This window comes from Acipenser ruthenus, chromosome 9, assembly GCF_902713425.1.
Source record: "Acipenser ruthenus chromosome 9, fAciRut3.2 maternal haplotype, whole genome shotgun sequence".
NCBI classification, from domain to species: domain Eukaryota; kingdom Metazoa; phylum Chordata; class Actinopteri; order Acipenseriformes; family Acipenseridae; genus Acipenser; species Acipenser ruthenus.
Genome location: NC_081197.1, coordinates 21,571,941 through 21,597,161, shown reverse-complemented (window position 1 = coordinate 21,597,161; position 25,221 = coordinate 21,571,941). Strand labels below are relative to the sequence as shown.

General features: G+C 39.3%; 1 protein-coding gene across 2 annotated transcripts; it reads left to right on the top strand.

Annotated features, from left to right (window-relative positions):
- Nucleotides 1-4,754: 4,754 nt before the first annotated feature.
- On the top strand, nt 4,755-20,624 carry LOC117405869 (T-complex protein 1 subunit theta-like). 2 transcript variants are annotated; one of them, XM_034009323.3, is made up of 16 exons: nt 4,755-4,894; nt 6,343-6,433; nt 8,262-8,341; nt 11,788-11,937; nt 12,187-12,367; nt 12,687-12,748; nt 12,832-12,969; nt 13,294-13,472; nt 13,660-13,726; nt 13,886-13,973; nt 14,472-14,587; nt 18,197-18,268; nt 18,354-18,518; nt 19,408-19,527; nt 19,718-19,834; nt 20,370-20,624. In XM_034009323.3, the coding sequence occupies exons 1-15, from the start codon at nt 4,835-4,837 to the stop codon at nt 19,823-19,825; spliced, it is 1,677 nt and encodes a 558-aa protein (XP_033865214.1). In that variant the 5' UTR covers nt 4,755-4,834; the 3' UTR covers nt 19,826-19,834; nt 20,370-20,624. The 2 variants fall into 2 exon arrangements, with proteins under 2 accessions (XP_033865214.1, XP_033865217.1); XM_034009326.3 differs by lacking the exon at nt 19,718-19,834.
- The last annotated feature ends 4,597 nt before the right edge of the window (nt 20,625-25,221 follow it).

Sequence of the window (25,221 nt, the reverse complement as noted above, 5' to 3'; positions counted from 1 at the left end):
GCTTTAAACTAATCTTTATACAAACAAGTATACGTTAACATACTTTTAAATCCTCCAAATGATTATTCAGTTGTGTTGCTCTGTTCACCCAAATTCTAATATTTTATAATTTTTTTTTTTAATGTTGTGTTTTTAAGTTTCAGGATCAGTTTCCTCATCAGGTCAACTTATGATGCTCTCCCATCACCACAGAACCTAAACCTCTGGGTAGGAGAGGATCCCTCATGTCCTTTGTGTTCATCACCTGCAACATTAAAGCACATTTTGACAGGATGTAAGGTGGCTCTTAGCCAAGAACGGTTTACTTGGCGCCATGACCAGGTGCTGCGATGTTTGGCCTTAGCATTGGAAGACAAGCGTAACATGACCAATAAATTGCCACCTGTTCCATCAAAACATTACACACAAAAGACAACATTCCTCCACCCAGGAGAGCAACCACCAAGGTGTTAAAATCAAGCCTCGCCCAGGACAACTGGATGCTGCTAGAGACTGGCTTATTTTTCCACCTGAGATTGCCACCACTAACCTTCGACAAGATATTGTCTTGTGGTCTGGATCAGCACGCCTTGTTCACCTGGTAGAGTTAACTGCCATGGGAGGATGCTGTAGATGAGGCGTATGAGAGGAAGAAACTGCGGTATGCTCAACTAGCCGCTGAAGCAGAACAGCGAGGATGAAGAGTCCGGGTTTACCCAATGAAGGTGGGTTGTTGAGGATTTGTGGCACACTCTACAACCCGGTTTCTCCGAGACGTCGGATTCAGTGGCCAGGAGTTGCGTCGCACAGTGAAGAACTTATCTGAAGCAGCAGAGGAGCAGCAACTGGCTGTGGTTGAGACGGAAAGATTCTGGCTGGGGATCTCAAGCACAATAGAAAGAAAGCAACGGTGATGTACGGGTAAGTAAGCTGGGCTGAGTTGAGTGGGGGATGGAGGGGTGATGCTGGGATGCCAGAATCACCGTCGAGCCCTCTTGAGGTGTTGTGGGCTAGTCGACGAAACACCGAGGATGGAAGGTGCCCACTTGAAGACCCCAGAGACGTACCCTACTTAGCTTAATCCAGATGGTTGTCATGCTGATGCGCTGGGGGGACCGCACTGTGGTTGATCCCCGGAGCCAGCATCGCAGCCATTGTGAGTGCTGATGCGCTAGGGAGGCAAATAAGCTGATCCTTGGAGCCATCATTACACTTCAGCCATCAACACCAGGCAGAAGGATAACTACATCATATGGAAGGAAACACAAATGGATGGAGACACAAATGGATCACATTCGTTTACTGTAAAGCTACGTCTTAGTTATTATTATTATTTGTTTATTTAGCAGATGCCTTTATCCAAGGCGACTTACAGAGACTAGGGTGTGTGAACTATGCATCAGCTGCAGAGTCACTTACAACTACATCTCACCCGAAAGATGGAGCACAAGGAGGTTAAGTGACTTGCTCAGGGTCACAATGAGTCAGTGGCTGAGGTGGGATTTGAACTGGTGACCTCCTGGTTACAAGCCCTTTTCTTTAACCACTGGACCACACAGCCTCCTATGGTGTGTGCTTATCTTGGCGAGAGCCGAGTTCAAATCAGCATGAAGTTTTAACATCTACTCTCGTGTAATGGAAATCATGCAAGGCCATTTTAACAATCTTCTTCAGCTGTCTTCAAAATGTTTTGTTTGTGCAGTAGCCAAAGGGGGCATGCTGCCTCATCAAGGTTATGCTTATTCTCAAAAAAAGATTCTTACCCTTGCACAGGAAACTGTTAACATATACCTGAGGTATTCTACTTGTACGACATGGCCATGCCAGTGTATCTTTGTTTCAGTCAGGTTCTAAATAAGTGAATTGACCATTTAAAATAATCAAAAGGTCTTAAATGTGCAGTTTTGAGAAAACTAATGTTATATCACTCATTTTCATTTTAAAACATATCTGGTACTAAAAGTTAAAGGAAGCTCTCAGTTTATAAACCTTATTCTTTGGTTATGTTTGCACATCCACTTCCTGGGTCATTTCATTTATAAATGTGAGAGATCTTTGGAAGGGTATTGTCACCCTCTTATGTGCACTTAAATAATACTTTTAGAGACAATCTGTGTATAAACCGCTCCCTACTTACTGTTCTTGGAAAGCTGTTGAAGAAAATGGAAAATAAACAGAGCCCTGTAAAATATATACACACACACACACAGCCCTACTATTGTGGGGCTGTCATAATAATTGCACATACAGCAATCTTCCCATTAAAAAAAAACAACCTAGGTATACAAGTATATAAGTTATCATAGAACCCTGAATTACATTTCCCGGGATACCATACGTTTCCAGACAGGTAGGGTGCGTTGTTAAATTCATCAGTGCTCGCTGAGTCGGAAGAGACATCACATGGTGCTCAGCAGTGCGGAGAATTTAACAGTTTGGTGAATCAACATAGCTGATAGTAATAAGAAAGGTTGTTGCTGCTGTGCGAGTCTCCTTTGTTTACACTAGAAGACCAGATTCATTCATTCAAAACCAAAACAGCATTTGCTCCAGTGCAAAGTTTGCAACACTTGAAATAAAATAAAGAATTAGCATACAAATACAAGCAAACAGCCATACTTTCCCCCAAAGGAATAAACAGCTTAATGACGGAATCTTTCGACTCGCATTCCTGCCAACAGTTGCAAAATCTGCACATCATTATTTTGTCACCGTTGTTATGATAAAAGCTACTTAAGTAAGTCACTGTAATAGCAACACTACTTTTTATGTCAGGTGTCTAGTTAAAACAGCCACTTTACCTTCATTTTCAGGTGCTGGGCACACTTAAGACCCACTCCTGACAAAACTACAGATTGTGCATCAATGAAAGTGGGGTGGAATGTAATGTAGACACACTGGGGGTACAGAAAATAAAGAGGACACCACACTTTGAAATTGAATGACCTGTGCTTTAATTTGTAAAGTGAATTAAGTTAACTAGACTACTGTTAACAGCACTGGGGGGTGCACCGAGCACACAGGGTATGCTTATTCTCCTGCGGGATCTTTGCATTGCAGGCCGTGCAGGGGTAGAACATGCGTTTGGTGTTCTGCATCGGCTGTGCACCGAACACCGCTTGCACTGGTTGTAACGGAGGACACCTAACACTATGCGTACTGAGCACCTTGCACACCGAGTACTGTGGGCACTGTGTGCACCGTGTACCGTGCAGCACCATGCGTTCGTGCACTGACGCTGTCTCAATCGGCTGATCACCGTGTGCACCGTGCAAACCGAGCATACCAAGCACCATGCGCTCTTGCACTAGCACTGTAGCCGTGGGCAACAAGCACTGTGTGCACCATGCATACCGAGTATTGTGCGTTTGTGCACTAGCGCTGTAGTAGTGGGCACCAAGCACCGTGTGCACCGCATGCGTACCGTGCAGCACCGTGTCTGCGCACTGACGCTGTAGCGCTGGGCACCGTGTGCCATCTGCAATGAGCACCTTGCGCACCAAGATACCAAAGTACCAAGGGCTATGCGTGCGCTGTGGTACCGAAGCACCAGGGGGCAGCTATGCAATTGTGCCTACCCTAACTGCACGGTCACACACCTGGTCAGCGCATAGCATGCACCAGGGGGACACAAGAGCCAAAGCCACGGTAGGCAAGTCAGAGCGGATATAGAAAACCGTAGTAGAATAGATAGGGGAGAGCACACTTTGTCTACAAGGCCCGACTCACTGAGGTGGGCTGGCCTACGCAACCGGTGACTACTCGACAGTGGGGATGCGGAAAGGCCTAGCGCCGTGGAGGAGAGCATGGCGGGCGGAGTCACTCGACAGAGGGGATGCGGCAAGGCCTAGCTCCGTGGAGGAACTGCACTCTCAAGAAGGAAATAGACAACCACTCACGAGGGTGACTGCACAGGCAGTCGCTCACACACGACAGAGAGATAACAAAGAGCAACCTACCACACAAGCAAGGAGGCCGCTGAAAGACAGAAAGGCTTGTCTTTTTCGGTGTCAATTTGATTCCGGGAAAGCGGCAAGCCAGCTTTCAGCATGAATGCAAGGGAAGTACAATTGACTCAATTCAACACGCTCAGCTCAACACAGAGGTCTTACTTTACCATCTTGAGTAGGAAAAAGAAAAATGGCTCCCTCAGGATGACGGTTTTAATCCCTCGGTGGGCGGGACCGAGTGCGTCATCCCAGGAAGGGGCCTATCGGCAGCTCTGGTATAGAGACCTACCCAATGGGCAGGCATATCCCATAATGTTGTTGGTGGTCATCTTTGAATTGAAAGGGAACTGCTATTTTCCAACTTCGCTGTTTTGCGCCGTGTTGGAAAATATAAAATTTTGTGCAAAGGCACAAATTTTTGCTAAGCACAAATTTTGCGAGGAGATTGCCCATCGCTTCGAATATCTGGGCCACAATGTCTTATTTGTTAATACTGTAATGAAATACATGGGCTTCTTGCTGCTTTTCATTAATACTGTAGTGAAATGCATGGGTTACTTGCTGCTTTTCATTTATACTGTAGTGAAATGCATGGGTTACATGCTGCTTCCCCTGTCTATCAATTAACTACCTTCTTAAAAAAAACAACCTACTGCTGCACCTCTATATAAAAAATACAAAATATATCATAATAAGCATTTGTATATGTAATAATTTATGTAGCGTGCTACTGAAAAGTTGAAAACAGCAATAGTCTGAATTTTGGGCCGGTGATCGACAATCTCTCCTGCTGTAGAGCAATGATTCAGTGGTTGATTAATTCAGCCTGTCTTTTCTTTGCTCTGCACTCGATTGACTGCTGATTCCCTTTCCTCTCCACGCCGGGTTGCAGAAACAGCGCAGACATGGCTCTTCACGTACCTAAGGCACCGGGGTTTGCCCAAATGTTAAAGGATGGCGCTAAGGTAAGATCCAGAATTATGTTTTGTTTTGCACAATGATAAACTGGTACTCGACACCTGCGAAGATTCGAATTTAGCTGGAAAGAAACAGACCCATTATTACCAAGACGCTGTGTCATGCGGGAAGCTTCTAGAATAAAGCCGGCTGATACAGGCCACAAATCAGAATTAATTCAGTCGTGGTCATTTACTCCGTAACTCACTGTTTAGTTTAGTACGCTTGTTATCTTCAACTGGAATCACAGTTTCGTATCCAGTAAAGCCAAGGTCGTATATGTGTATATTTTCACTTCGCCCTTAATTGCGATGTGCCCATGTGCTATCCATTGTTGATTCACTTTAACCGTTGCTCTCCATATATGGGGATGTTATGTTAGACCCTGTGTTAAAACAAAACAATATATATATATATATATATATATATATATATATATATATATATATATATATAGGCAATCGGGAATATACGCAAGACATCTCTAGTAAAAAGTACAACTGATTGTGATTATGAAATTTAAGACGTAACAGTATTTATTGTGTGTTTTTTTTAACCTTGTGAAAACACCAAAATGAACAAAATATTACTGTGTAAATGTCACCTTTTATTATAAAATTCTATGATTCATCCCATTGGTATGGTTTTTTTTTTTTTTTAGAGCCCTGGGTACTCTAGTGTTTACAGCCACAGGGCGGGGCTTCTTGCAGTCAGTTTGAACGGCGGTAGTCAACCCGGCAGCGACTTGTGAGGATACGGATGCACCAATTATTAAATTAAAATGTTAATTAAATTACAAAGTAGTATCACACTGTGAGCTATTCTTCACTGATTCATTAAAATCTATAATTGTTGCAGATTCCAGCAAGTATTTAAAATGCTTTAAATACTTTTTTTTTATATTTTTTGACTATAGATGCCTAAAGCATAAGGGTTGCAGCACCTTTTTATTTTTCTCATTTGTCGAAAATGTGCTTAGTTGGCAGCACAAAACCATTATGACAGTGTCTGACATACAAAAATAAACACAAATAAATCTACAGATCTAGGTAGGATTTATGCTTAAAGGTTGTGGCTGCCGGTGACCTGGTCTAATGCAGTAGCCGTTGCACTTGTGATGGTAAAGGGGTAAACTGTATCTAAAGATCAAGATTAATTCACATAACGTCAGTTAGAGCATGCTAAGAATGGATTTAACATTTTTGTTCTTGGCTACAAGTAAATTTAAAAAATACTGTATGGCTAATGGTAGAGTCATATGTACTTAGAATATTTAGAATGAGAAGATGTTGCTGATGTGATTTAAATTGCTTTGCTTAATGACATCCATCTGACAAAACATTTTACCCTAGTGCTCATATACAGGAAGGAAATGTGTATCTGGATTAATACAAATATGATATTCAATTTTAGTGACTGTCATGTTTCTTAATTCTGTTTCTCACTTTTGTTCTAGCATTACTCTGGACTTGAAGAGGCAGTCTTCAGAAATATCCAAGCCTGTAAAGAACTGGCCCAGACCACACGCACAGCCTATGGACCAAATGGTATGTGTTTTTTAGATCAGTGATCATTTAAAAAGCTAAAAGGACATTTTTTTTGCTAACCAACTCCATAAAGTAAAATATTGTTATATTGCAAATTAATGAATCCAGATCAATGACTCCAGATAATTACTTAATTTTAACTGTAAACATTTGCCTAAAACCAGTATCCTTTTCAGTGTAGTAGAAATAATACTCCTACAGAGGGATTTATAACAATGGCAAAATTCCTTGTACAGTAGTCTCCGCGTATAGGAACTCCTAAGAGAACACTTCGGCTAAGAGAACAACCTTGTGGCGAAATTGATTTTCCCCATTGTAAATGCTCCACCTAAAGGAACAGGAACCTTGCTGTAAAGAACACCTTCTGGCACTGATAGCTATTCGTTCACAACTGATAAAGTGCTGTTTTAGAACCTGACAACTCAACATCATCAGACTTAAATTAAAATGGTTTATTCAATTTTTTCAAAACTGACTTGTCATTGCGAGAGTCTTGAGGAACACTGATTGGTTAATTCAGTCTTTCAATTTATCATTGGCTCGTTGTGTATTCTGATATCCACGACTGCACGTCGCTGTAAAATAACATGTAAACAAACGGTGAAACGTGCCGCTGCTTCTCTTGCTACGAAAAGTTGGAAATTGTTCGAGCTCTTGGAAAAAAAAATAGAATCGGACAAGTCTGCAAGCAATAATTAGTTTCCCGTTCTGGTGAGTTGATACACCATTCTGTTAAGTAATTGTGTGTCTTGAATACTGCTCCTGTACATGTGTTCATAATTAATCCTAGAGCTGCTGTTGCATTTTCTAACGTGTGTAGGGGTGCTGTGTTAATTTAGTTTGACAGTAATATTAACGTTAGTTTTTCTGTTAGTTTATCAGGGCATGAAGTTAAGGTCATGAAGGGCAAGGCAATGTTGCCTTCATTGGGCATGAAAATTCAGGGGCACCAAGGTAGTTCTAGGGCAGAAAGGCAAAATACAAATCCAATCCAAGGGCATCAAGGCAATTTCATGTCTATTATGTTGATAAAAAGTTAATTCAGACAAACAAAAAACAATGTTTTCTGGATGATTCACACAATAATTGTTACAAAAATAAAATAGGTCACGTTTGTAAAAATAAAATGGTATAAAAATATCCAATTTAAAAACACTTTCATAATGAAAAAAATGCAAGCGTAATTTGGCAAAAAATAAGTATTCAGGGTATTTTTACTAGTCTCACCCTGTTAACAAGAGTTAAATATAGCGCTTGTCTGTGTCCTATAATTAAAGCTTTTTTAAAACCCTCTATGCCATGTATTTTCATAATTTAGGGTAAGCAAATTCAACTGGATTTCATATAACAAGTTGTCCGCTGGTGAAGCGAACATTTAATCAATGCATTTTTAAATGCTAAAAATAGTATTCTTTCTGAAATTGAGATTTTCACTGAGAATTGGATATTATTATTACATGGCACTGGTTCTAATTCATGGAAATCATGAAATCCATGCTCACCATGAAAAAATACAGCCTTGGTGATACAACAGCACAAATAAGCGATGTCTGTGAAGGGAAAGTTATGTATTCTGTTCATTTCTTATGTTGATGCACTGATGCCATGAAGTAATTTATTGATTGATTTCATATTGTCTGTGGTCAACTCTGTCTTAAAGAATACTTTGGCTAAGAGAACACTTTGCTAGCTTCCTGAGGGGTGTTCTCTTAGCTTGTAGTCATACATGTTAACCAAAGTGGTCACTCAAAATGTGATCTGATTTTTATGGTCTAAAGGACTCAATTGTCTGTGCTAAAGTGATTTATGATCTTATTTATTTTTTCAGGCATGAATAAAATGGTCATCAACCACTTGGAAAAACTCTTTGTCACAAATGATGCAGCCACTATTCTACGAGAATTGGAGGTGAGATGTTTTAAGTTTCACAGTCTAACACCGAGATAACCATTACATTGGTGTAGCACTGCGGATTTCCTGTGAAGTGTTTTAAAAAAATCTTAAACCAAAAATAAATCACAATCAATGTTTTATACATAAAATAATACTGTCATAAAATGGCTGTTATGTAAAAATAATTTTAACTACATTAACGTACTGTATATCTTCAAATGACTGATGTCTAAGATGCATACACTACACATGACTGATCTACAGTTGCAGACAAAAGTATTGGCACCCTATGTTTATTATACCTTAGTTCAAGGTAACAGATTAAGGACAAGCATTTAGTAAACATTTTACCACTTTAACACTAGAACCGCTGGGTTTATGTTACTACCTAGAACCGCCAGCAGTAGTCATTTTGACGGGAACATTTTAAACAGCTTTGATATAAAAATGAAACACAAACTATCAGATACAACTCAAGTTTTATTTATGAACATCATATCTAACATTTGCATAGCAGAAACATCGTATTTAAATGATAAATATAAAAGGTTTTATTTTCAAAATTAGCGCATATAATGCATGAGGAAAAAAAATGAAAAGCTATAATAAAATAAACATTTCAAAAGAAGATTGTGTAAACAGGTGTAAACTGCTATATATACATATAAAATTGTGAAAATGAAGTCATTATTTACAAAAATAACAAAAGGCTTTTTTCACATCACTCTACTGCATAGCACGACTTCAAAAAATGAAAAACCTATAATAAAATAAACATTTCAAAACAAAATAGTGTGTAACCAGCTGTAAACTGGTTATATGTAGGCCTACATACACAATTGTAAAATCGAAATAATTATTTATAAAAAATAACATAAAGAAAATAACTCAGTTCCCATTGTGCAACGGGAATGCTCATTCAGGGAAACATACTTCAAAGTAGCCCCCATATTCGCACAATCCACACAGATGTAACGCTTATCAACTTGTCGTGTGCATTTACCACATACTGCTCTTTCACACTGGGCACAGATATCAGAAGTTTTATTTTTACTGCATTTAGTTACCTGGCAATGTTTTCTGTTGCATGTATCACTTGATGCGCACTGTATCCAGGTTGAGCTGTATTTCCCTGCCGCTTTGCAGTTTTCTGATCGAAATGTTTCTGCCAGAGCTCCGTGGCTAGCATCATAAGAGATCTCCCCTACTGATATTTTCCCAGGTGCATTCATTGTACAAAACTAAGGAATTGATAGCTGCCATGTCCAGTACAATGTAAAATACAGCAACTGGACACCAGTGATTGCTTTCACTGAGTACTACGTTTTGCACAGATGGTGGAAACGCTCTTCTTTGTTTACTGTTGCAACCTGGCTGTTTTCTTTTTTTCTTCAACTTGACAACACACCAGTCTCTGACCAGGGGGGTGAGTTTCATCTTTGCACAGGTAGGGGTAGGGTCCGCTGCCAGCCAAAACTTGATCCCAAATTTGACAGGTTTGTTTGTCCAGCGACACCGTGCTTTTGTCGGAAACAGCTGCTTGTCCATGTAGTGTTTTATGTTTAGCTTGAAACAGGCAATGCTGTTTTGAGTGAAGTCGTTCCAAATTTCTGATGCCAAGGCAAGTATATCTTTAACACACACAGAGTATTTTGAATTTTAAAAGTGAAAACCGTCAAAATGACTACCGTGGCAGTTCTAGTGTTAATAAAACAAAAAGCAAAATACACTTTCTTGGAATTTAACAGGTGATCTTTATCAAGAAAAAATAAACATTTAAAGTATTCGTTCATGACAGGTATTGGCACCCCTGCTTTAGTATTTCGTGTTTCTTCCTTTTGCTTGTATTACGTCTTTGACGTTTAAAATAATTCTTAACCAGTATGTTGCATCTTGTTGGTGAAATCTGGTCCAATTCTGTCTTGTATATTTCCGTCAGCTCAGACAGATTGGCTACATAAAGCTTGTCTACAGCTTTTTCAGATCAGTGTAAAGCACTTCTATTGGATTGTGAGTTGGTGATGGTGAAAGCCATTCCAGAACTTTTACCTGGGTTTTCTTCCAAGAATTCCAGAGTTGACTTCGCTGTATGCTTTGGGTCGTTGTCATGTTGGAAGATACATTTTGTTGAATGCTTCAGATTCCTGTTCATATTTCTTGGCAAATTTTAGATGGTTTGTTTTATGAATTTTTTGCAGCAAGGTCTACATGCATGCAGCTCTTCTGTGTACAGGTGACTTTGTACAGTTCTTTCATGCCCTATTATGCCTGATGCTTCTAAATCCTTGGCTGTTGGTCATTTTTTTGTTTTTTTTCCTGCTCAGACGTTTCTCTAACCTGCTGTACCCGTAATTTTCTATGGACGTCAACTTCTTTTCAGTGTTTCATTGGAATTGGTTCTGTGGTACTTCCTGATTACTGATCTGATTGGGGATTTTCGTATTCCACGTTTCTTTTGATGCTGTTCTGTAACCATTTCCCTTTTTGTAATTTGCTACAAGTGCTTTGTCTTGACCATCATCTGCTGTATTGCCAAAACAATCTTCAATTGATGATGGAAATAATGGCTGCTTTATAATTAGGATGTCTGTTTTTCATTTTTTATTAATTTAATTTTTTGGCGCTTATTTTTAGCTTTTTCTGTACTGTTTGAAATTATTGTTTTCGATTACATTCCAAAATTCGTAAGCGTTTTTATTTTTTCTGTGATACTATTAACTTGACAGTACTTGCACATTTCAGTTATACTTTCTTTCCTTTGATGTCTTCCACAACGAAATCCTTATGGTCACGGGCATTTTTTTACATTTCGCCATAATTTTCAAGTCTATTTTCCAGTTAAACTATCAGTAATTGTGTATTTTAATCTTTGCCAAATGAATTAGTGGCTAATGTTCACTAAATGCTTGTATTGAACTTGTTTTCTTGAATGATCTTATATTAAGTGTAGAGCGCCGATACTGTTTGTCTGCGACTGTAGTACAGTGTTGTCCAATAGAAATCGCTGACTGCTCACCGTTTTAGCCACATGCACTCATTTTAGTAGAAAACGCCTCCCACACAATACATTACCGACCTTGCATTGTGCCATTTATTGAAATGTTCAATACAACAGAACCCAGGGTTGCCTTCACAACCACTGCACATTTTTCTTGTGTTCTTTTTTTTGTTTACATTTTCGTAGCAGACCCTGCACCTTTTTTGTGGTCTCTGCTTCCCTTGTGTTGGAGGGATAGTCTGAAATGCGTGTACACAGCTACTCTGGCTGCTGCAGACACCTGCTTTATTGCCTTGTACCCAGTGCTGTGTTATGATAGTATTTCGTCACAAACAGCTTCCCGTTTGTAGCTGGCTTAGCTGTAAAGTAGCTGCATGCTGTTTTGTTTGTACAGTTTGTACTGTTCTTGGCTCCACATCCTCTTCATCATCGTTGCTGAGTGATAAATATTTTTGTGTTCCAGGTTCAGCACCCTGCAGCTAGAATGATCGTTATGGCATCACACATGCAAGAACAAGAGGTTGGGGATGGAACAAACTTTGTTCTGGTGTTTGCAGGAGCCCTTCTTGAACTTGCAGAAGAGCTTCTTAGAATGGGGCTTTCCGTCTCAGAGGTGAGGAACCAAAGTATATTGTAGCAGTCTGGTCTTTAGTTTTTTATAGCATTGTATTCCTTGTTTTATGGAGGTGGTCTGTGTGTCCGACAGTCTTTGTATGTATGTCACACATACATTTTACATTAATTAAACTTGACTAGGACATTCTTTAGCCCAGGTTATTGAGTCAGAATCAGAATGCAGGGGTATCTGGAGGTATCCTTCGGTATGTCACACTTATAACACTGCATGTTGCATTTCTTCTAGGTGATTGAAGGCTATGAAATGGCTTGCAAAAAAGCTCTGGAGATTCTCCCGGACTGTGTGTGTTCTTCTGCAAAGAACCTCTCTGATGTTGAAGAGGCGTCTTCTCTGATCCGCACTGCAGTAATGAGCAAACAATATGGCAATGAAGATTTTCTGTCCAAGCTCATTGCACAGGCCTGTGGTAAGCTTGCTGTTTGTTTGTTTGTTTGTTTTAAGCATAAGCAAAGTGTAACGTTAAGTGTATTTTCACTCACTGATGTATTTCTTTTTGTGGTTCTTGTTAAAAGCGATCCACCACCTTTACACGTATTAAACAGTCATTTGCATTTTCAGCAGGAATAAAGAGTGATGTATTTTATTTAAAATGGGTAATTTTGGTATTTACATCAACGTGATGGTGGATGGTGTTAACATTTGCTCAATAGTTAATGCAAGAATGCCTGCATGTGCTACCTAGACTTAAATGTGTTTTTTGTTAACCTGTGTGTTTTTCCTTTTAGTGTCTATTTTCCCTGAATCTGGTAATTTCAATGTGGATGGAGTCCGAGTGTGTAAGATCGTGGTATGTATTTTTGAATCACAAAAAGTAATTTTTGTTTTTTATATAAAGTTATGTATAATAACTTGTATTGTGTTTCCTGGAAGGGTTCTGGACTGACTGCTTCTTCAGTGTTGCATGGAATGGTCTTTAAAAGAGAAACTGAAGGAGATGTCACCTCTATCAAAGATGCAAAAATCGCTGTGTTTTCCTGTCCATTTGACTGCATGGTAACAGAGACCAAGGTAAAGATGCAGCTAAAGATGTTACACTACCACTGTTCTGAAAACAAAAATGATGATATACCACTATAAGGATTCTGCACATTCTTTTCTGGGTGTCAATTCTGTTTTTACTGGCATTTTCAATTTAATGGGCAATAAAAAGAAGCATTGTGTATACTGTAGGGGTGTGGAATTCATATCGCCTGATGCCCGAGACAACAAGATGTGCTGTTATACATTGCCCATTGGACAAATAGTTTTGTAATTAGGGCAAGTAGATTTTTTAGAAGGACATTTTATTAGTGATGTTTTTAACTAAAAACGATTATTTTTTGTATCTCATAGGGGACAGTATTGATAAAGAATGCAGAGGAACTGATGAGCTTCAGCAGGGGAGAGGAAAATATGATGGAATCTCAAGTAAAAGCCATTGCAGATGCTGGTGCAACTGTAGTGGTAACAGGGGGCAAAGTGGCTGATATGGCTCTTCACTATGCCAATAAGTACCAACTTATGGTAGTCAGGTAAAAAATAACGGTTTAAAAAACCTACTTTATTTAAGTATTGAAGTATCTAATATCACAGTTGTCACTGCTAATGAGAACCTAACAAGGGGCTATCAGGCCATCCTAACTGTTGTAATAGAAGTTAATGAATCATGCAGTATCTACCTTGTAAACCTGATTTAGCATTTGGTTGTCTTTGCTACAGGATGAACTCCAAATGGGATTTAAGAAGGTTATGCAAAACAGTGGGTGCCGTGGCTCTTCCCAGACTGGTAAGTTGTAGTATTTGTTCAAATTCAAGAATTTTTTTGTATATCCTGTAGTTTTGGGGTGGTGCTTTTGTATGTGTGTGTAAACTTAACAAATAAAGTACTAACACTGAGACATTTAACAGTGCATGATTGTACCTTAACGTCATTCTGTTTATTTAGACACCACCTACTCCAGAAGAGATGGGACATTGTGATAGTGTTTACCTGACAGAAGTTGGTGACACGCAAGTGGTGGTCTTCAAGCATGGTAAGTTATTTTTCAATATCCAAGTAGTTACTAGAATAGACTGGTTAACAACCATTTGAGAAGGTAAACTTCTGTGTATAAACTATAAATGCCTTTCAGAAGATAGATACGTTTGACCTGTTCTCTGGGTCAGCAGGAGCACTATAAAGCAGAGCAAGAAGAATGTCTTGCATAAAAATTTTGCAGGAAATGCATGTTTTATTATGGTTGACTCTTTTAAAATAATAATAAAAAAATATATATATGGGTTGGTCCTTTCTTAGAATTTGTCAGTTAATTATTTTCCATTCATGTGATGACATGGGGGATATGTAATTAAAGGGGAATCCTATGCATTGGTTGGCTAAGAGGAACTTCATTATTAACACTTGTAATTTAATTTTAATTCATGTATGATTAGAAGTTGTAGGATTTTGTAGGGATTTGGTGGTAAAGGGAATGTATTTATAAATGCAATATATACAGCAACCTAAGTGTAAGTGTTTTTTTTCTTCTCAGAAAAAGAGGAAGGTGCAATTTCCACACTTGTAATCCGTGGGTCTACAAATAACTTAATGGATGACATTGAAAGGGCAGTTGATGATGGAGTAAACACATTCAAAGTTCTTGTAAGGGTAAGGATATGCAAGGATTTCCTTGTCCTCTACCAGGGGTTTTCAACCGGGGGTACTTCTAAGGGTCATACGAGGTACACAGGACGACTGCCAAAATAAGTTAAAGAAAATAACGATCTTGAATTGAATTTTTAATTTAATGGTATTATGTCTAAACCACTGTGCATAAATATTTCATTTTTGTTTAGCAGCTCAAAGTTTAGTCTGACTATAGTTTCATTCACCTGTACGCATTCGTGATTTCGATTGAGCAGGTTTCCAATCTGATGTTGGGCACGGCTGCATTTTAGTGACCGCACTAGTAGCTGGTTGAATTTGTTTTCGGTGTTTGATAGAGTAAATCTAGATTATTCTGTGAATTGTTTCTTGAGACAAACACAAATATGTTATTGCACCAGTCCGAAAAACAACACAGTCGGGATTGGGTTGACCCCATCGGCTTGGGGTTAATTGACATTTTTAGAAACCCCAAATCTTTTCTACTTGGCTTGGGATTGTCTTGCGAATGGCCCCATCGCGATGCAGAACTGCAGAACATTCACTTTACCCAAAGCCGATCTGAAGAAGATCTGATACTAGAAGGATCCAATCGGCCCGTCGTGTCAAAGTGAGACTACTTTGAATTATTCTCGGGGTAGCCCGAAATGTGTCAAACTAGGCTACTTTGGAAATAAAATAAAACATTAATGCGGTAATAAATACATTGCAAGCCTATGCTTTTAAATAAAACTATCAAAATAGCTTCTGGGTAGGGTTTTTAAAAATGTCCATTAACCCCTAGCCGATGAGGTCGACCCAATCCTGAAAGGGTTGTATTTTGACTTAAGATGACAAGATACATTTCTCACTTGCATAATAAAAATGAAGGAAAAGTCCTTTTGTGTCATTTTTATGTTGGCTTTAATAAAAAGTTTATCTTTGTTGGTTATTAATTAGTGCTGGGACAAACACAGGATTTTCATGTTCGGATATTCACTCATCATTTAAATATTCGTTCGTTTTCAAAAAGTAATAAAAGCCTTTATATTGCTCAGAACGCAGGCAGACACAAGCATAGCAGCAGGAGCAGGGGGGCATAGCAATATGTAACATGTTAAAATAGAAAAATATCCCAGGAGTAAAGAATAAGTTGTGTAGGCCTTACTTTACCCCACTGAATTAACTACAAAACAAAGGATGCCAAATAGCAGTTCAAGTTAAATGTTGTTTTGTTTATTCCCGAAAAGAAATAGTACATAAAGTTGACACCACGTTTTATTTATTTTCATTCCTTGCCATTGTCGTTTCTTTGCAGTAAACAGTGGCCATAGACATGTTTTCATAAAGTAATAACATGAGGTTTACTTGTGCCTTTTTGTAGCTGAACAAGCAAATGAAAACTGAAATTTAACTTTAAACACTTCAAATAAAACAAACATGGAAATGGTGTTGTAAAGTGAAGGGGAAAAACTCACCGATTTGGTTCTCGTTTATTACATTCCACATAACAAAGTCTAAACAAAATATATATAATGTATACAATCTATATAAAAATCACTATACAACATTTCCAGCAAGTTGGAAACTGTTTAAGCGAGGCATTTCAAAATCAGTTTATCCTGCCTTTTATTGCAAATGTGTAGGGGTCTACTTAAATCGCGGTAAATTTACGTAATTTTCACGGGTATGTTGCGGAATAAAATTAGGATTTCGCAGACATGTTTAAACATTAAATAAACCTGAGTAGACAGTATTTCAGAACACTATAAAGCATAAAAATAGTGGTACTTGCTTCATTTCTAAAACCGAGTGCTGTCATTTGTTAAAGACGAGTATGCAGCATCCCCCTGCAGTTGACTTGCCCATACACTGAGACTGCACGTTTGCATCCACTGAATTGGTTGGAGGTTAAGGCAAAGCTTTGCCAAGTTATACAGATGTGGAAATTGATTAGAAACAGCCCAAAAACTCATTTACACAAGGGCATTTGGCATACTTTAATAAAGTCAATGTATGCAGCACGTTCGTTGTCATGTTATTTGTCCCTTCCAATAATTTATTTTATTAGTACTGAGTCAAAACAAAGAAGACGTGGCTATTCGGGTCTAAAATTCCAACTGTAAGCAGCAGGTTGAAGCGAGGTGGCTGTGCTGGATCGTTTAGTACTGATTTAACTTGCAGACAGGAATACTTGTCTGGGCTGACTTTCCAGTTTGGTTTCTGAAAGCTGTTTATTTTAGTTCTGTTCAGCAGCCTCTGTAGTAGCCTTTTGTTTAATGTGTGATTCTGAAGCTAAATAGCGATCGATCGTATTTTCTCCAAATACACATTAAGATGGAAAACAATGACCTCAGTCTGCATGTAGTTTCTTCAGGAAATATCTTAAAACGATCATCAGCCGAAATATACTTTGCTTTTTTTGTCGTCCATTTCTACTATTTTACCTCCAATGCTGAAAACTAGATTTTTAGCAACTTAAATCAAAACAATGCAGCACCAACTTTGTCCGTAACAGGTCACATAAAAGCAGTAAAGACTCAAATAGGCTGATTAAAACTTTGTCATTTGAATAGTAAACAAGAACGTTAACTGCTTTGGAGAATTTATTTTGTAAATGTTACTTGTGGACATTTTTGGTTTGTTTGTTTTTTGCTTAAGTGCAATGCTCACGGGACTGCAAAGGAATAAAAAAGGGCTATCTGCAGAAGGAAGACACGTAGTTTGCGTCACTTGCGTTGTGCAGTAGTTCATTTAAACAAGTTTTCTTTTTTTTCTCCTCTCCGTACTTGCATTGGCCCCTAAGAGGTGAATTTCGCGGTGACCCCTCAATTTCACGATTTCCGCGAAATCGCGATTTAGGTAGGTCCCTACAAATGTGGTACCATTCAGTAGAGTGACAATTTGTAAAGCGGAAAATAGCTGTCCAATACCTCAAGTTTAAAATATATGTATGTATGTATGTATGTATGTATGTATGTATGTATGTGTGTGTATATATATATATATTGTGAAACGATTGCACTCACTTGCGTTCGTTGCCCCTTTAAGAACTTGACCCAGCACACAGAAATTGGATTTTCAGCGCTGACGCGCAATTTTTTTAATAACACACAATAAAACAAAACACAAAATAAACACCTAGCTCTTTCTGAGCACTAACTACACACGCAGGAACCTAACTACCACAGGACGGCTACGCCATTTCCCTGTCCCAAAACTTAACCACACAGGTTTGCACTATACCTTTTTCCTCGGGACTGCCAGGAAGCAGAGCACTCCCTTCTGCCTCCTTCTCCTTAGCAGCCCCGAGCAGACTGCCTGCTCTCCTTTTAAACCCCGCACCTGGGCCTAATTTTTAATAACGCCCAGGTGCGGATAATAATTAATAATAAAACAATTAAACTAAACAATAAGCAAATCAATTGAAACAATAAAGCAATACAAATCAAACAAAAAGGTGCATTCCCACATGTTTTTTCTTTTGCAGGGAGGTTTTAACCCCCTCCCTGCCGTCTCTCACAACCCGCTATATTACAATATATATATATATATATATATATATATATATATATATATAGTTAAGCTTAAAGTAATGTAATGCTTTATTTGAATAACTTTTTTTTAAACTAGGACAAGCGTCTTCTTCCTGGAGCTGGTGCAACTGAGATTGAACTGGCTAAGCACATTACTTCTTATGGAGAGGTAAGCCATACAAACCTTGAAATCTAGAAATACTACCTTCAGTTTGCAGCATTGAAATGTATCATTTTGCTCTGTCTTGCTTTAGTCTTGCCCAGGTCTTGAACAATATGCTATCAAGAAGTTTGCAGAGGCTTTTGAAGCCATTCCACGTGCTCTTGCAGAGAACTCTGGTGTCAAGGGCAATGAACTTATCTCCAAACTGTATGCTGTCCATCAAGAAGGGAACAAAAATATTGGATTTGATATTGAGGTAGGCATAAGCACAACACACTTTCACAATTTTAACAAGTTAACTGCATGTGCCCTCTGAAAACTAAGTAAATCCTGACTAACTGCCACACTAGTGAGAATGAGGAAAGAGATGTACACAAATATATTTGTTTAACCCTTTGCAGTCCATTTATTAAGTGCGTGTCAGGCGCGTCAGGTCCAATTTATTTTCACACGCGCAGTTAATTTTATACGTGCTGTTTTTTCCACAGTCAAACGGGTTTAAAAGGCCCTGCATATCAACAAAGCACTCGCTAGGCATCTCCAGCCCCGCCCCACCCTTTCGTTCGCTATAGCTTTCACATATGCTAATAAATAAATAATAATAACAGTCGTACATACTGATCAATCATCTCCTGATCACTCGTTTTATCACCAAATGCCTCAATAATGCAATCCAAGTCATTATTTTATTACTATAACATCTGAAAAAAGCTCTGCAAATGTCCCTGATATTCTCTGAGCGCTGATGCAGTAACAGCCAGCTTGTTTCCTTATAGCCGCCGTTATCTGATGCCAGGGGCAAGTATGACTAATCGTGAGAAACTATTTTTTTTTCTTTTTTTTTTCGGCTTGTCTTGGCTCCTGTCGCTCCCACTCGGCCATTGAATGGTTTTCTCGGCTTTTTCCGCAGAAAAAATGACTAGAAACACGTTTTTTGCGTCCCGATGGGAATAATTGCAATGTTGGACCAGGTCCGACATAGGACCGCAGAGAGTTAAAAAACAAACCAATGTTTAATTTTACTTTTAACTTAGACTTCAAATGAAGTGGTTGAATTGTCAGTATCTGGTTAAAGTAAACTTATTTTGTGGTCTAGTAGTTCCTAATGTGTTGAAGCTTTATAATAATTTCTGCTTTGGTTACAGGGTGAAGGTGCAGCTGTGAAAGACATGCTGGAAGCTGGTATCTTAGACCCATACCTTGTGAAACACTGGGGAATCAAACTGGCCACAAATTCTGCTGTCACGGTACTTCGAGTTGATCAGGTAAGGAATAAGAGATGCATATTTAATTTTTTTTTTTTTTTTTTTGCAGCATGAAGTATAAAAATGTACCCTTGCTAAATGTAGCTCTACAACATTTTATAATGTGAATTAAATGTACTAGTAAATATACACTACTGGTGAAGGCATTGTCTTTTACTGCTTGTTCATGATTTTAAACTTTCCCTGTCAGATTATTATGGCTAAGCCAGCAGGTGGACCCAAAGCCCCTAAACAACAAGGACACTGGGATAAAGACAGTTGGGAGGATGAACCTGATAAATTTGACAGCCATTATTAATTTATTAAGGTGCCATAATGAACAGGAGTAATAAAACCGCATGAAAATAACCAGCACCAGCTTTGGTTGTTTACCACAGTTTGCATATAGATACTAACATTGAGACGGAGAGTAAAACAAGTTTACAGTCATTTCTGAAAATGGTCTGGATGTGTGTGTGTGTGTTTTGATAGAAATCAAATAATTATTACAGCTAATCCATAGCCACTGGTTTATGACAGCATGTTTTGTGTATACTTAACGTCACAACTTTTTTCTGCAAAACGGTAGCTGCTGCCACATATCAGTCCTTTTTTTGCAATTTAGTTTAAATTGTATTTTTGTAATGAATTTCTAAAAACATGTGCCCTTGTTTTCATTGACAGTTAAATGCATGGGAAAAATGGAAGCAGAACATGTTTATAAATTTTATTAAGTTGACTAAAGTAGTTTATTGTTTACATAAATCAATAAAATGTGTGTGCACAATGTGTTCGCATGGAGGTGTATTGTCCCAGATATGAACTATTGTATGATTTTGTCTTTTTTTTTTTTTTTTTTACAGATAATTATGGCAAAACCAGCAGGAGGACCCAAAGCACCACAAGCGAAGAAAGACTGGGATGAAGACCAAGAATGAACTTCATAACCCTTTTGTTTTGTCCGAATATATAAAGTCTGTCTTCTCATGTATTTAAATGTAATCATTTAAAACTGTGCTATTTTGTATTTGTAGAAACAAATTGCATCTTTAAAAGCAAGCTTGAGAAACTAGCAGTTTAACTTTTTTCGTTCAATAAAAATGCACTTGAGCCCACAAGTTTTTGCAGCAATTTTTTTTATATAAATATTCCAGAGCCATGCTTCTTTATTTGAATGCCATGTTAAATGCTTTTTTACATCCCCCTAGCTTACGGTGTATTCAGCCTTTGAGTGGTTCTGTTGCTCCAATATTGGTTAAAGAAAGATGAGGAAATTGTAATTTGGTGTTAAATCATTATTATCCAGAACCAATAATCACACATGTTTAACACACCATCAAATAGTAATGGAAATTAACATATGAAACTACTTGCTCTTAAAGGTTTTCAAGGGTTGGACAAAACATTAGAATGACCCATGTGAAATCTGCACAAAGACCTCAGACTCCTACCCATATTTGCAATTGCAATGGAACAAGTTTTTAAACCAGTAAAAGACTGCTTTTACTATTTCATATGGTCACAGTAATCAAAACAAACAAGCGTGCATGCCGTTAAAAATCTTTTATTAAGACACTGAAAAAAATGTATTAAACCTATGAATGTAATAAAGTGCAAACAAGTACAGTACAGGCAAGCTACATTACTGCAAATGGTTTCCAACGAGGAACTCTGGATGGTCTTTTTTTTGCAAGCAAGGACGGCAAACTCAGCGTTTTCTAAAAAATGTTGTCAATTAGGGTTGGAACAATAATCGATACTATCAGTAATCATAAATTTATCACGTGAAAAGTTATCGATAATCATAATTATCGTGCGTGACCCAGTGAAGCAGGAAGCAGCTCTGCATTGAGCAGGAAGCGACACTGAACTGTGACTGAGCACTGTGTACTTTGGAAGTCAAGTACTGATTTTAAACAATATGATTCTAACTTTCATGGTTTCGTTTTGGTAATAAAAGTTGTACACTGGCAAAGCATGACTGGTTTTCTAACATAACACAAATATTGTTTATAAAATAAAAACGCAAGCTCACTGTAAAATTACTGTAGAAAAGTGGAACTTTTGACTATTAAACATTTTGACACAGGATTTATTTTTACGTAAAATTAATGCTTTATTTTAAACTACAGTAAAGACATGAGTACTATACCGCAGCCTATGCACCGCATGGAGAAAAATAAGCGTGTGATCAGAACCCTCGTAAATATCTGTTCCCATGGCGTTGCTATTGTAAAAAAGGGTAGTTGCATAAATAGAAGAATTAACTTTTAATGGAAGGACAGGCAGTTTATTTTATTAAACTGTCTGCATACAAGCAGTGATGTCCAAAACTCAGTATGTTCCAAATAATGATTTCCATTACATGAGAGTAGATGTTAAAACTTCATGCTGATTTGAACTCGGCTCTCGCCAAGATAAGCACCAAATAAGACTCAGCTTTACAGTAAACTAATGTGATCCATCTGTGTCTCCATCTATTTGCATTTCCTTCCATATGATGATGTAGATATCCTTCTGCCTGGTGTTGATGGCTGAAATGTAATGCTGGCTCCAGGGATCAGCTTATTGCCTCCCTAGAGCATCAGCGCACACAACGGCTGTGATGCTGGCTCCGGGGATCAACCACAGTGCGGTTTCCCCAGCGCATCAGCATGACAACCGTCTGGATTGAGCTAAGTAGGGTATATCGCTCGGGTCTTCAAGTGGGCACCTTCCATCCTCGGTATTTTGTCGACTAGCCCACGACACCTCAAGTGGGCTCGACGGTGATTCTGGCGTCCCAGCATCACCCCCCTCTGTCCCCCACTAAAGTCAGCCCAGCTTACTTACCCGTACATCGGCGTTTCTTTCTATTGTGCATGAGATCCCCAACCAGAATCTTTCTGTCTCAACCATAGCCAGTTGCTGCTCCTCTTTGCTGCTTTATATATATATATATATATATATATATATATACAGTGCCTTGCGAAAGTATTCGGCCCCCTTGAACTTTGCGACCTTTTGCCACATTTCAGGCTTCAAACATAAAGATATGAAACTGTAATTTTTTGTGAAGAATCAACAACAAGTGGGACACAATCATGAAGTGGAACGAAATTTATTGGATATTTCAAACTTTTTTAACAAATAAAAAACTGAAAAATTGGGCGTGCAAAATTATTCAGCCCCTTTACTTTCAGTGCAGCAAACTCTCTCCAGAAGTTCAGTGAGGATCTCTGAATGATCCAATGTTGACCTAAATGACTAATGATGATAAATAGAATCCACCTGTGTGTAATCAAGTCTCCGTATAAATGCACCTGCACTGTGATAGTCTCAGAGGTCCGTTTAAAGCGCAGAGAGCATCATGAAGAACAAGGAACACACCAGGCAGGTCCGAGATACTGTTGTGGAGAAGTTTAAAGCCGGATTTGGATACAAAAAGATTTCCTAAGCTTTAAACATCCCAAGGAGCACTGTGCAAGCGATAATATTGAAATGGAAGGAGTATCAGACCACTGCAAATCTACCAAGACCTGGCCTTCCCTCTAAACTTTCAGCTCATACAAGGAGAAGACTGATCAGAGATGCAGCCAAGAGGCCCATGATCACTCTGGATGAACTGCAGAGATCTACAGCTGAGGTGGGAGACTCTGTCCATAGGACAACAATCAGTCGTATACTGCACAAATCTGGCCTTTATGGAAGAGTGGCAAGAAGAAAGCCATTTCTTAAAGATATCCATAAAAAGTGTCGTTTACAGTTTGCCACAAGCCACCTGGGAGACACACCAAACATGTGGAAGAAGGTGCTCTGGTCAGATGAAACCAAAATCGAACTTTTTGGCAACAATGCAAAACGTTATGTTTGGCGTAAAAGCAACACAGCTCATCACCCTGAACACACCATCCCCACTGTCAAACATGGTGGTGGCAGCATCATGGTTTGGGCCTGCTTTTCTTCAGCAGGGACAGGGAAGATGGTTAAAATTGGTGGGAAGATGGATGGAGCCAAATACAGGACCATTCTGGAAGAAAACCTGATGGAGTCTGCAAAAGACCTGAGACTGGGACGGAGATTTGTCTTCCAACAAGACAATGATCCAAAACATAAAGCAAAATCTACAATGGAATGGTTCACAAATAAACATATCCAGGTGTTAGAATGGCCAAGTCAAAGTCCAGACCTGAATCCAATCGAGAATCTGTGGAAAGAACTGAAAACTGCTGTTCACAAATGCTCTCCATCCAACCTCACTGAGCTCGAGCTGTTTTGCAAGGAGGAATGGGCAAAAATTACAGTCTCTCGATGTGCAAAACTGATAGAGACATACCCCAAGCGACTTACAGCTGTAATCGCAGCAAAAGGTGGCGCTACAAAGTATTAACTTAAGGGGGCTGAATAATTTTGCACGCCCAATTTTTCAGTTTTTTATTTGTTAAAAAAGTTTGAAATATCCAATAAATTTCGTTCCACTTCATGATTGTGTCCCACTTCTTGTTGATTCTTCACAAAAAATTACAGTTTCATATCTTTATGTTTGAAGCCTGAAATGTGGCAAAAGGTCGCAAAGTTCAAGGGGGCCGAATACTTTCGCAAGGCACTGTATATATATATATATATATATATATATATATATATATATATATATATATATATATATTGTAGCGTTCCCCATTGACTGACCCCACAGAGGCACTCCGGACCACATTGTTCAGGTACAAAGAAATATTTATTGCCCTTTAACTGTTTACACTGTGCCAGCCCACTCTAACAGTGTACCGGAAAGTTACGATTAGCTCAACTCCGCCGGGGCTAACCCCGCACACCCCTATATAATCATTCTCTTATCCCGCCCACGAGAGTCAATCCCCTATCATAATCCCATATTAAACCCGCAAAAACACTCATGGGACCCCCACTTGTCAATCAAGACCCCCCTAATGTGCTATAGGCAGGCGGTCCCTAATCCTGCTTCCCCTGTTTCTACAATGGAGGTGATAGCACGTTACACTGCCCCCCTCTCAGACACATTCGTCCCCGAATATGTTAAAATGACATCCCTAGCCAGAGGGGGGGTCTCCAAAATAAACCACCCTGTGACTCCCGAATCCACCTGGTCTTAACCTAACTATTTACAATGACAACTTCCCCTAACTCCCCAGGTCCTCCACCGCTGAGGTTGTCAACCTCGTCCTGGGTAACCGTGGTGGCTGGGAAACCCAGCCGACAGCAGAATGGGCAGTCCGTGTGGGCCCTTGTGGCCCTCCTCGGTCTGTGTGGGGCAGCAGGAACCCTCGGCGGTTGAGGCTCACCCACTGGAGAGTGGGGCCACTCTTCTGTTGTGGGCAGCAGGTCTGGTTCGTTGGCCTCCTTCCCTGGAGCAGTGTTCGGTGTACACTCCGGGTGGGGGTCACGGGTCTGAAACCGTAGCCCTGGGAGAAAGAGGAACAGTGACAGGCTCCTGGAAAAGGACAGGCAGGTCAAGAGGGGGATCTTCCCTCTCAGACAGGGGCACCTGCGTCTCATTCTCTTTAGGCTCTCCAGGACGATAGGGTGCCAGCCCCTCCTGATGAAGGATGACCTTTCGCCGTCTTCCCTTAAGCTGCACCCAGTAGACAACGTCTGAGAGCCTTTCCAGCACGGCACAGGGGCCCTCCCAGGCGCTGGTGAGCTTTGGGCTCCTGCCCCTGATCCTGCGTGGTGAGTAGACCCACACCTTATCCCCAGGTT